Source organism: Oryctolagus cuniculus, chromosome 4 (genome assembly GCF_964237555.1).
Source record: "Oryctolagus cuniculus chromosome 4, mOryCun1.1, whole genome shotgun sequence".
Lineage (NCBI taxonomy): Eukaryota > Metazoa > Chordata > Mammalia > Lagomorpha > Leporidae > Oryctolagus > Oryctolagus cuniculus.
The window spans coordinates 78662139-78675295 of NC_091435.1; the positions used below are offsets into that span (position 1 = coordinate 78662139).

The 13157-nt window shown below is 38.6% G+C and overlaps 1 protein-coding gene across 2 annotated transcripts in view; it reads right to left on the reverse strand.

Annotated features, from left to right (window-relative positions):
- KPNA1 (karyopherin subunit alpha 1) overlaps positions 1-13157 on the reverse strand; it is a 75941-nt gene that overhangs the window by 21977 nt on the left and 40807 nt on the right. For both annotated transcript variants that reach the window (XM_008266841.4, XM_051859264.2), the window contains exons 3-5: positions 12431-12538; positions 7749-7848; positions 5795-5889 (exon numbers count right to left, since the gene is read on the reverse strand). In XM_008266841.4, coding sequence (XP_008265063.1) covers positions 5795-5889; positions 7749-7848; positions 12431-12538 — 303 coding nt within the window. The remainder of the gene's footprint in view (positions 1-5794; positions 5890-7748; positions 7849-12430; positions 12539-13157) is intronic.

Consider the following 13157-nt stretch of genomic DNA (forward strand, 5'->3'; position numbering starts at 1 on the left):
TTGAGTGCAAAGAAGACAAAGAAAGGAAATCAGAAAGTAGTTCTGCTAATTATTCAGGACAGAAGTAGATGAATAACTATAACCAGCGGGCTACTGAAAAAAAAATAACCATACTTATGCATTTATAAGGCATTAAAAATAAACCTTTGTGGTGCAGGTTATACTGCCACTTGCAATGCCAGAATCCTTACCAGAGTGCCAGCTACTCTGCTTTTGATTCAGTTTCCTGCTAATATACCTGGGAAGACTGCAGAGATAGTCCAAGAACCTGGGTCCCTGCCACCCATGTAGGAGGACAGGATGGAGTTCTTGGCTCCTGGCTTCAACCTGGCCCAGCCTTCCTGGCTGTCATAGCCACTGGGGAGTGAACCAGATGGAAGATATCTCTCTCTCTCTCTCTCTCTCTCTTTCTCTCTCCTTCCTCCCCACCGCTACTCTGTCACTCCACCTTTCAAATAAATAAAATCTAAAAAAAAAATCATATATATACACAGGGTGTTTATTACCTTGATATTTTCACTTTGTAAAAATTCATCAAGCTAGCCGGCGCCGCGGCTCACTAGGCTAATCCTCCGCTTTGCGGCGCCGGCACACTGGGTTCTAGTCCCAGTTGGGGCGCCGGATTCTGTCTAGGTTGCCCCTCTTCCAGGCCAGCTCTCTGCTATGGCCAGGGAGTGCAGTGGAGGATGGCCCAAGTGCTTGGGCCCTGCACCCCATGGGAGACCAGGAGAAGCACCTGGCTCCTGCCATTGGATCAGCGCAGTGCGCTGGTTGCAGTGCGCCGGCCGCGGCGGCCATTGGAGGGTGAACCAACGGCAAAGGAAGACCTTTCTCTCTGTCTCTCTCTCTCTCACTGTCCACTCTGCCTGTCAAAAAAATAAAATAAATAAAATTAAAAAATAAAAAAAAAAATTCATCAAGCTATATTGTGAAATTTTCTTTACCTATACATACATGTGTCTGTGATACTTAGGTACGCACATGAGAAAGGGGATGAGGTGAGAGAGAATTCTCCCCTTAAGTACAGACTCCTGCTGATATAGGATGAAGCAACCATCAAATGCATCAAATGTGTTTAACATTTAAGTATATTTAAAATCTGGATGCACTTTCTGAACTATGTAATTTCCTTTTTATCACAAACTGTATTTTAGGTTTTATTTCACCAAGACTTATAGCCTTTTGTTTATTTTTGTAATTTTTTAATGTTTCAGCCTTGGGCACTGGATTAGGCTTTAATGTGAAATACAGTTGTGAAACAGGAAAACACACAATTAATGGAAAACACAAATGCATGAAGTTATGATACAAATAGCCAGAAAGACCAATTTTAACTAAGTAACCATGTGACCCAAGAGAAAATTAGTAACCTAAAAAAAGGAAAAGAATCTAAGAAATGGTGTTACCCAAAGTAACAAATGGAGGCCAAAGTAACTAAAATCTTCACTTCCCTTTGTTTTAAACAGCTATATTCTTAGTATTCCAAGAATGACATCATGTAAGGAAACAACCTATCAAGCAACTGTAAGCTTATGCATTCTAACTCCACCACTATTAATTTACACTGTCTAGAATTGGCTGCTACTGAATTCTGTACGGCTAAGATTTGTTGTTTTTTTCTCTTCTCTTTCTCAGTCTCTACCTTCTGGTGCTCAGTTCCTTCAATAAGGAAAGTGAGAATTCAAAGCTGAAGTACTTCTGACCTCCTATCAAGTTTCCCACTCCAGGTTGAGGTACGCCTGGTTCCCTTTCTCCACTTGGATCAGGACTCTGTTGCTGACCACCTTGCCGGTTCCACTCTGGTTCCTAGCAAATGCCAGGCTCACCTGGAGAGCAAGTGAAAAGAAAGGCTCACATCAGAAAAATAAACCCAGATATCAAACTCTGCAGAGAACAGTGCCTGAGTCATCTGAGCAACCTTCCCCGAAAGGCAGAGATCAATGAAGATGGGAAAAGACACAGCAGGATGAAGGCTTACTGCAGTTTATCACATTAAGCTTTTACAGGGGACAAGAAAGGTAGAAGAGGGGAAACTAAGTCAATTCAACTGTACAACTTTTACAGATGTGCCTATCTAAAGTTTGGAAAAAGAAGCAATTAGCCTATTTCTAGATATTTTTATATGCTTCTTTAAAGTTAGGGAATGTACCATCGTGGTACTGCAAAAGACAGTACAAAAATGCTGGGTCTGGACTCAAAAACCAAAGAAATTAGGTCCATGTAATATATCACAGAGCAGATCACTCTCATGCCAAGGGCAAGTATGTTTGAGACCTAGACGCCATTTAGCTTCAGAATGCTCTTAGCTAAAGACATTGTTTGAATCCCAAATCCTAGATTCTACCCATGCTCCTCTCCAGTCAGGCAAGCAAGTACCTGGGTAGCAATGCCCAAAGCAGATATTTTTATCTCCCAGGTTTGAGGTATCTCATTGATTCTGGAAGCCAGAAAGGGTAAAAAATCCTCCACTTGATTTACAGTTCTTCATTTATGGAAGAAGAAATTGTTTGTCTACTGCATTTATTAGTGAGCTGAGTCATCAAAATCTCCTCTTGGCAAAAAAGATTCTTTCTGGAAAAGAAACGGCAACAGCCCTATTCCAAAGGCACACTATTCATATTTCTACTATGCAAGTGGGATCATCAGGAACACCAGTGTTCTGCAGGAAGACAGAGGCTCCTCCTGCTACTGAAGTGGTCAAGGTTGCCCATTAGTCACAGTGGAGAAAGAATACCAATGCTGTGCTTACAAGTGCATAGAAGAAAAGCTGGATATGACAACACTTAGATAATAAATAGGTTGGTTATTTCTCAGTCTAAGAACTAAGGTGGTCACTTCCAGAGGAATCATTTTTCAATCTCTTAGCCTTGTATTAATTTGAATAAGGATGGAATCTGAGAGTTGAGACAGAAGCAAATTAGAGATTTCAGACAATTTTTGATGTGTTATGATGTTAAGTTCCAAGATACATTAAGATCTAAGTTCCAGAATCAGAGTACTGAGTCAAAGCACGATTTGCATGTGTCAGCCAGGAGAGGGCACTGTCTGAGAATACAGTGTCTTCATCAGCGTACAGGAGCAGAATATAGAAATGGGAAAAAACAGTTTTTTGCCTTTTTAAAATTTTAGGTCTGGAAGGTTATATCATCTTTGTTTAATGCATGACTTGGACCTCTGCAACCACCTATTAAAAACTTCTAGATTCAGAAGTAATTTAGTAACTCTCAACTACTCTCATTCTCAGAGATGGAATACTTTTTTTCAGAATGAGCTAAATGACAAACTTGCCTACTTCCCTGTTCCTTCAAAGTATTTCAAATGATAAACTGCAAGAAAGCACCTCATTGGGTCCCCTTGGATCTCTTGGCAAGTTGCTTATAGGGACTCAGGCTCTGTTCTCTGCAGTGTTGGTTGTCTGGATTTCCTTTTTTCAGAAAAAAAAAAAGTCTCTCTTTCCTTGCTCTCAGGGTGAAGGTGATTATTTTTCAGGTTTCTGGTGATCCTGGCCTTAGATGGGGACCAGAATTACAATCCAGGAGGCAGCTAGCAAAACAGAATCTTAATTCAAATGAACATGAGATTGGTAAATGTCAATCTGGAGAAGGAAGACTGATGGGACATCAAAGTACTCTACCTTTTCTGGATTTCTTGCTTTTCCTCTGGAAGGAATTCATCACCGCAACAAAGATGTACAAGAAGGAAAAAGATGGGGTAGGAGAGGAAAGGAGGGAAAGTACCAAGACAAAGCATCAGTCTTATGATAACCACAATGGTCTGGTCAGAAAGGAACCTGGGAATTATGGGATATCATTTATAAAAAGGTCCCAACTCCTATGTGATAGCAGCTTAAGAAAAGACAAAAGCACCCAAAGGGGGAGAAGGAGTGGTAAGGTAGGAGTGGAATTATCTTTAAAATCAACTTGTTATTGACAAATGTTTACTTGACAAAATTAAACTCATTTTATGGTCTACTTAATTTTTATAGTTGCAATCACTCTAAAGGACCTGAGCCCTTCAGATTAGATATTAAACGTGACAACTTAAGGATCACAGGTATTTGTTAATACTACAGATACTGATTCAGCTGGTTACTACTCCAAGGAAGTCAAATTATTGAAAAAATCTACTAAGAGTCCAACTTTATGCAGCGGAAAAAATAGCATTTTAATATTTCTAAATAATTGCCAGGATGAGTCTGTTGACATTTGGTTCCTTTTACTCTAAAAATTATCCAATACTGGGGCTGGCATTGTGGTGTAGCAGGTAAAGCTGCCATCTACAACACCAGCATCCCATGTGGTCACTGGTTCGAGACCCAGCTGCTCCACTTTAGATCTGGCTCCTTGCTAACATACCTGGGAAAGTGGTGGAGGATGGCCCAAGTGCTTGGGCCCCTGCACCCACTTGGCAGACCTGGAAGAAACTCTGGGCTCCAGGATTCGGTTTGACCAAGCCCTGGCTGTTGCAGCCATTTGGTGAGTGAACCAGTGGTTGAATGATCTCTGTCTGCTTCTCCCTCTCCCTTTCTCTCTAACGCTGCCTTTCAAATAATAAAACAAATCTCTTTAAAAAATTATCCAATCTAGGCCGGCGCCGCGGCTCACCAGGCTAATCCTCCGCCTTGCGGCGCCGGCACACCGGGTTCTAGTCCCGGTCAGGGTGCCGGATTCTGTCCCGGTTGCCCCTCTTCCAGGCCAGCTCTCTGATGTGGCCAGGGAGTGCAGTGGAGGATGGCCCAAGTGCTTGGGCCCTGCACCCCATGGGAGACCAGGAGAAGCACCTGGCTCCTGCCATCGGATCAGCGTGGTGCGCTGGGCGCTGCGCGCTGGCCACAGCAGCCATTGGAGGGTGAACCAACTGCAAGGGAAGACCTTCCTCTCTGTCCACTCTGCCTGTCCAAAAAAAAAAAAAAAAAAATATTATCCAATCTAGATGTCAAAGAATTTCTTCTTGGAATCCAATATATAGTACAATAGTAAAAGATTAAATTGGGGCCAGTGTTACGGCATAGTGGGTAAAGCTGCTGCCTGTAGCATTGGCATCCCATATGGACATCAGTTCGAGTCCCAGCTGCTCCACTTCAGATCCAGCTCCCTGCTAATGATCTGGGAAAGCAGTGGGACATGGCCCAAGTGCTTAGGCCCTTGCCACCCATGTGGGAGACCCAGAAGCAGCTCCTGACTCCTGGCTTCAGCTTAGCTCAACTTTAGCTGTTGTGGTCATTTGGAGAGTGAACCAGCAAATGGAAGACCCCTTCCTCTGTCTCTCTGTAACTCTGCCCTTCAAGTAAATAAATAAATCTTAAAAAAAAAAAAAAAAAGACTAAATTAACATAACAGAAAGCACAGACCACTGACAAAGCTATGTCCTTGTTAAGTCTTCTGGAGTAGGGGCAGGATTAATTAGGACCAGGTTTGGGAATTAATGACTCTGATCTGGCCCATGTTATATGACCCTGAGAAAGTTAACTGTTTAAAACTTCCTTACACCAAATTTTATGTAGCCTACACCTAGGTTTCTATCCATAATGGTTCCTCTAATGCAAACATTCCCCTATCAGAAAAACATTATCTACAATCACCATAAACATTTTAAATGATTAAAAATGACACAAATTCTGAAGAGGCCTATGTGTTAACAGAGCTATAAAGGTAGCTTGTAATATGTTGCAAGAAATACCATTATAAACAAATATGACCTTTCATATAGATTAAAATAAGTAACAAATTTTCATACAAAATAAAAATTTTCAAAGTCAATTATGTTATGAGGCAAAAATAAAAATGGTTCGCACCTGCAACGTACAATTCTCTTTTCGTTTGAGGAACTCCACAAACCTGGCCACTACTCCAGGCGTGCTGATAACTTCATCGATAGGAGGGTTAGGTTCTGTTTCCCCATAAAAGGAAAGAAGAAAAACAACCCTTTGATTTCAATGTAGACTTTTTATAGTTCAAAATTACTTCATAATACTCCTCCTCATCCATTTACTATCTCTTTCATATTGGAAATCTACTCCCAAAAAATGTAAAATTGAGTTATTTCATTTTGAGATAAAAATACTCTGGAAGTTTCACAAGGAGGTCAAGACTTAACATAGGAATGAAAGATGGCATGTTTTTAAAAATTAAAACTAATGCCTCCATTATTTGAGAAAGCTTAGAAAGCAGGGGGAAATAACATCCAGACAACAACTGTCAGTATTTTGGTAACTTCCTTCTAGCCCTTTTCTGAACAGGACAGGGTTTCAATCTGTTTTTCTTTAATATAAATTATCTTGAGAAACTACATTACAAGAGTCTCAATGTGCTAAGAGAATTTACTTTAGCACCTGTAGTGGTTAAAAGTAGGAATCAGCAAGAATGCACTCAGACTGACGTACCAGATTAATTTCATTTTCATTTATGAGAATACAGTATCTTAAAAATGGAGTCATTCAATAAGAAGTTATTAGGTGAGTAGACAGGAAATGTCACAATCATATTAATAATTTCAGAACAGATCTGACAAAGTGAGGAAATGCATGTAGTAACATCAGAAAAATTGCAGTACTATCTAGGAAATTCTGAGCCAAGCCCAAGGCTTTAACTCAAAAAGGGGACTAATAAATGGCTCAGCACTAATTTAGAGTGTGTTGTAATGACATGCCCTTTAATCCATTTCAACATTTTTTTCAACCATTAGATAAATTAGACAAATTTAGTAATCACAATAAACTAGCTAATATGCTGAGTTACAGAAATAACATAACAATACATCAAAACTGGAATAAAATGAGTAAAATTGATCAATTGAATTTTTTAAGGCACTTTAAAAAAGTCCACATGACTTCACAGACAAAATCTTACAACAGTTCATAAAGAAAAGCACTAATGAGTTTAGTCTGCTAAAAACTGAATGAGCTATTAACTGTACTATGACTACAAAAATAACTGTGCTCTCTTGGACTATTATTGGAATGGATGAGAAGCAATCTCCCTATTCCCACCCTCTAAGAACACATCGAAGAATCCTAAGGATGCTAACAAATATGTTCAGAAAAATAATAGGACAGTGAAAGGTCTCAAAAAGCCACATTATGAAAAAAAACCATTAGGCTCAGGACAAGACTTTTACAGGGGTGGGGAAGATACACATTCCCTTCAAATACTTATTAAGCTATCATACAAAAAACAAATTTTTTAAACATGGCAGTAGGCTTTTATTTCAGCTAACTTCAAGATATACATTAATGACTAAATCAACTATAAATTGCTACTGAGAGATTTAGGTATTTACTAAGAACATTTTAATGTGGTTCAGAATTCTTTTTACTGGCCCAAGGTAACAAATATACTATATTCTAAGGTAGTACCAAAGAAAGTATTATCTTGCCCACCAATAAATACATTCTTAACTTTCAATGGTAAATTGCTAACATTATAATTTTTTTTCTTTAAAAACAGAGTAGAATTTCTCAATTTGAATTACCATGAGATGTTGACCACTAGTCATTAAAGGATTTTTTTGTAGGCTTTTTTAAGATAACTCAACAATGACAGTAATGCTGCTTTCTGATGCTGATAGAGTCTGAAAATAAATGGATTATGAAATTGGGCATGATTCATAAGTATACCTATTTGTGTCTTTTTATTCTTTTACTGATAAATGTACACCAAAATAAATTATCTATGGCATAAAAATAGATTATGGAAAAGGAATATTTTGTAGAAAGATGAAGAAACATATTCAGCATATTCAGTTCTCACCTTTTGAAAGCAGTTTTCTGAATTTCTGTGTTGCAGAAAGCTGTTGCTCTGGGCTATTTGAAAATATCATTTCAATCATGTCAGAAGTAATAACACCACCCTGAGATCACAAACAAAAAGCAAACATATTAAAACATTAACCTTAATTCAAAGGAAAATAAAAATAGCAAATTATGCCCAAGCTGTGAATTTAATCATAATTCGCCAGATGTTACACAACGATAAGACATTCTTTACATGTACAAATGTGTAAGATGATTAATAATGAAATTAGGTCCAATTCTTTGTCTATGATCATAAAGTTCACAAGAGGAAGTCATGCTAACAGTGAATACCAAAACAAGGGGCTTATGATTCTTTCTGTCCTCGATCATCACCTAGCCAGTTGTTCCTTGTTACCCAAACTAAATGTTAAGTTCTAAAAGAAGGCTTTAAGAAAAGGCTCACTTTTTAAAAAGGCTCAACCCTATCTGGTAAGCGCCCTATTTTAATCCTGAAATGTTTTTCTTGGTTAGCTCTCTACTGCTTGGGTTCCCCCATATACTGGAATCCCCTTTAAACTCGAAGGCCCTATCCTAGTTATCTTCCCACTCAATCACTATCAGCTAGAATTCAGATAGTCAACACAGTTAGACAGCAGTCTTGTAAAACTCACAGATTTTAGCCAATGCTAAATTCAACAGCTGATTCTTGAAACTTTAAAAATTCCTATTTTCCTGCTTTACTAAAACATTTCAATATCCCACCATTCTCTTGTTTCAATAGAACTTTTTAATTTCCCACTACCACCTAACTCTAGTATTCCAGTATTAGCACTTTATTTCTTCTCAGGATCATGTGTCATAATGAAACAAAGTTCTTATTTTATGAAGGGTAACAGTCAATAAAATTAACTGTGAAGTGGCCTTCAGGATATAGCCATCCCATAATGGAGTTCCAGTTTGAGTTCTAGCTACTCAACTTCTGATCCAACTTCCTGCTAATGCATCCTGGGAGGTATTACTTGGGCCCTGCCACCCATGTGGGTGATCAGGATGGAGTTTTTTTTTTTTTTTTTTTTTTTTTTAACTTATTTATTTGAAAGTCAGAATTAGAGAGAGAGGTAGAGAAAGAATCTTCCATCTGCCGGTTCACCCCTCTGACGGCAATGGCCCTAATGGCTGTGCTGGGCCAGGCAAAAACTAGGAGCCAGGAGCTTCATCTGGATCTCCTAGGTGGGTGGCTGGGGCCCAAACACTTGGGTCATCCTCTGCTAAATTCCCAGGCCATTAGCAGGTAGCTGGATCAGAAGTGGAACATCCACCACACCTGCCCATATGGGATACAGGCATTACAGGCAGTATATTACCCACTATGCTGCAACGCTGGCCTCAGGCTGGAGTTCTTGACTCCTAGCTTCTGCTTGGCCCACCCCTGGCTGTTGCAGCCATTTGGAGAGTGAACCAGAAGATGGGAGGTGTCTGTAACTCTGCCTTTCAAATAAATAAATCCATTAAAAAATGAGGGGGTGGGAGTGGGGGGGGTGAACTGTGAATACTGCTGCACTGAGTTGTATATGCTGGATGTTTGGCAATCAGTATCTAACATTTAAAAGTTCCCATGGGGAATATGAAGCATTCTACTCAAGAATCAGGAAAGTAACTTCTTTCAAAGTTGTAAGAGTCACTTCTGAAATAAACAAAGATGCTTTTATGATTTTACTGTGAATGTCTGCACACTCACACATATGTACATGCACACACATGCAAATAATGATAAATATAACAAATAATTTTTCTTCCCTTTAATATCCACTTAGAATATAGCATAAGCCATACTGACTTTATATCACAGGACTTAAATATTGTTGCCAACTTTACATCATGGTATTTAAGTATTGTTAAATCATGATATTTAAGTTACAATATATCAGGAGAAGAAAGAACCACTAAAGGATTTTGCAGTCTCTTCTGTGAAAGGGTTAGTACATTTTAATGCATACATGAAACCTGTTTCATTGCAGGTGGATAAATAACTTTGTTATTGTTTTATCTGAAATGAAGTGTGGTATATGGTATGCAGAGATACCAAACTGACAAGGAATAGACTGTGATGGTTAATTTATTGGTCAACCTGACTAGATTATGGTTCAGAGATATAACTGGGTAAATACCAGTACAGATGTTACTGTGAATGTATTTTAAATGTAATGAACAGATTCTTATAATGTACATTGGCTTTATCTAATCAGTTGAAAGCTGTAACAGCAAAGACTAAGAATCTATTAAAAAAAAAAAAAAAAGAAAGAAAAGAAAAAAGGATCCAGCCTCAAGATTACGTCTTCAACTCACCTTAACTTAGAGCCCACTAGCTTGTTATACAAAAAAAAATTTTTTTTTTGGACAGGCAGAGTGGACAGTGAGAGAGAGAGACAGAGAGAAAGGTCTTCCTTTGCCACTGGTTCACCCTCCAATGGCCACCGCGGCCGGCGTACCGCGCTGATCCAAAGGCAGGAGCCAGGTGCTTCTCCTGGTCTCCCATGGGGTGCAGGGCCCAAGTACTTGGGCCATCCTCCACTGCACTCCCTGGCCATAGCAGAGAGCTGGCCTGGAAGAGGGGCAACCGGGACAGAATCCGGCGCCCCGACCGGGACTAGAACCCGGTGTGCCGGCACCGCAAGGTGGAGGATTAGCCTAGTGAGCCGCGGCGCCGGCCTTGTTATACAAATTTCAAACTTACCGGCCTGCAATCACAAGTCACATCTTTAAAATAAGTCTCTTCCCTAATACAATCCATAAAATACTTTACATTTTTTAATAAAAATTGGAAAGATGAATTTTCTGAATAATTTACTACAAAATAATTGTGTTGGTCATAATGCTTCTATCAATTCTAAGGGAATTATATTCCCCTCTCAACTCCAAAATCACTCTGGTTCACATTAATCAGAGATCTAGGAAACGAAATAAAGGAAAAACTATAAAATACATATATATATCTTATATATGTATATATATATATCTTATATATGTATATAATACACCACAATTTGCAAATAAAAAGATAGGAGGGGACATTTATTTTTCCTCAAAACACAAACATTCTAAAAAAACATTAAGAATCAAGTAACAGTGAACAGTGGTTGCCACTGGAGGAAAATACTGAGTAACTGGAAAAATAAAAGTTTCCCTTTTTTTCTTTACATAACTTCAAAAAGGTCACAAAATAGTTTACAAAGAATAGTCCAACAGTTCTGATACAGAATCAGTATTTCTAATCATATACATTGTCAATTTTGTAACTGAAATGAATAACAAATTATGATTCATTTAAAGTATCACCTGTTATTAAACTTCCAAGGAATAATTTTATAATTATCTTTAAGTTTTGAGGATATAATTTTATTAAACTATATTTTAAGTTTTGAGGGGATAATTTTATTAAATTACTTTTTAATTTTAATTTTAATTTTTACTTTTATTTAATGAATATAAATTTCCAAAGTACAGAATATGGATTACAATGGCTTCCCCCCCATAACGTCCCTCCAACCCGCAACCCTCCCCTTATCCACTCCCTCTCCCCTTCCATTCACATCAAGATTCATTTTCGATTCTCTTTATATGCAGAAGATCAGTTTAGCATACATTAAGTAAAGATTTCAACAGTTTGCTCCCACACAGAAACATAAAGTGAAAAATACTGTTTGAGTACTAGTTATAGCATTAAATCTCAATGTACAGCACACTAAGGACAAAGATCCTACATGAGGAGTAAGTGCACAGTGACTCCTGTTGTTGACTTAACAAATTGACACTCTTGTTTATGGCCTCAGTAATCATCCTAGGCTCTTGTCATGTGCTGCCAAGGCTATGGAAGCCCCCTGAGTTCACTGACTCTGATCATATTTAGACAAGGCCATGGTCAAAGTGGAAGTTCTCTCCTCCCTTCAGAGAAAGGTACCTCCTTCTTTGATGACCCATTCTTTCCACTGGGATCTCACTCGTGGAGATCTTTCATTTAGGTTTTTTTTTTTTCCCCCAGAGTGTCTTGGCTTTCCATGCCTGAAATACTCTCATGGGCATTTCAGCCGGATCTGCATGCCTTAAGGGCTGATTATGAGGCCAGAGTGCTGTTAGGACATTTGCCATTCTATGGGTCTGCTGTGTCTCTCACTTCCCATGTTGGATCATTCTCTCCCTTTTTGATTCTATCAGCTAGTATTTGCAGACACTATTCTTATTTATGTGATCCCTTTGGTTCTTAGTCCTATCATTACGATCAATTGTGAACAGAAATTGATCACTGAGACTAGTGAGATGGCATTGGTGCATGCCACCTCGATGGGACTGAATTTGAATCCCCTGGTATGTTTCTAACTCCACCGTTTGAGGCAAGTCAGCTTGAGCATGTCCCGAACTGCACATCTCTTACTTTTTAATTTTTAAATTGATACATAATTGTTATCCTTTTTAAGTTTTAGAGATGAATTAATCTTTATAGTTCAGTTCATTTCGCTTGGTTGCACAATAACCAAAATATAGTATTTAATGAAAATGAGATTAATTATGTGGCTTCTCCTTAAAGATGAAATGCCAAGCACTTTTTGTAGCCATATAACCTTTTTCAAACTCAAAGAGACCTATATTTCACATCTTCTTGACAAAAATCACTGGCAAGACTGGTCTGATTATCTTACTTACCGGGGCCATCTCCATGTTATTAATCTGGGCCTCATGAAAGCCTCCATCTGACATAACTTCTTCTTCTGTTTCTTCTTCTGCTGTAGCAACATTTCTTCTCTTGAATAACTGAAAAATAAAAGACTTTTAGCAATGTGACTCTAAAACAAGGACTTCAACCTCCAAACTCTAGGCACCCTATATTAAAGAGAATGGAGTTGGAAATCTTTGAGAATCATTTTAAAAATGCTAACGCTTGTGCTGCCTTCAGCATTCCTGATTGGAAATTATTTCAGATTTCACTCTAGTCTTATTATCTAATACAACTAACCCTCACAATATGCTATAACCATGATGAAGAAAAACTTATTAGGGAAGGTCTGACACTGCAAGACATAATAAAGGTAAGGTTGGAAAAAGGAGCCAGGACATGCCTGGCCACTCCCCCTCATCCCTTTATGTGAAGTAAGCAACAAAATAGTCTTAACAATGCATCAGGGAAAATGAAGATAAAAACATCAGAATGACGTAATACTTGTAACCATCACAGAAAGAGGATTGAGGCTGCTGACCTTCAGCAGCCCAGCAACCAGTGACAACAACTGATGACTACTTGAGCACTATCGTTAAAGCATGCATTAATTGTGTAAGCAAAGGGGAATAGTTCTTGCCAATCAGCCTGGCAAGATAACTTCCAGCCAAGTGCCTAATGTTAGGTGGTACACATATCTATCCATCAAGCCAGGAT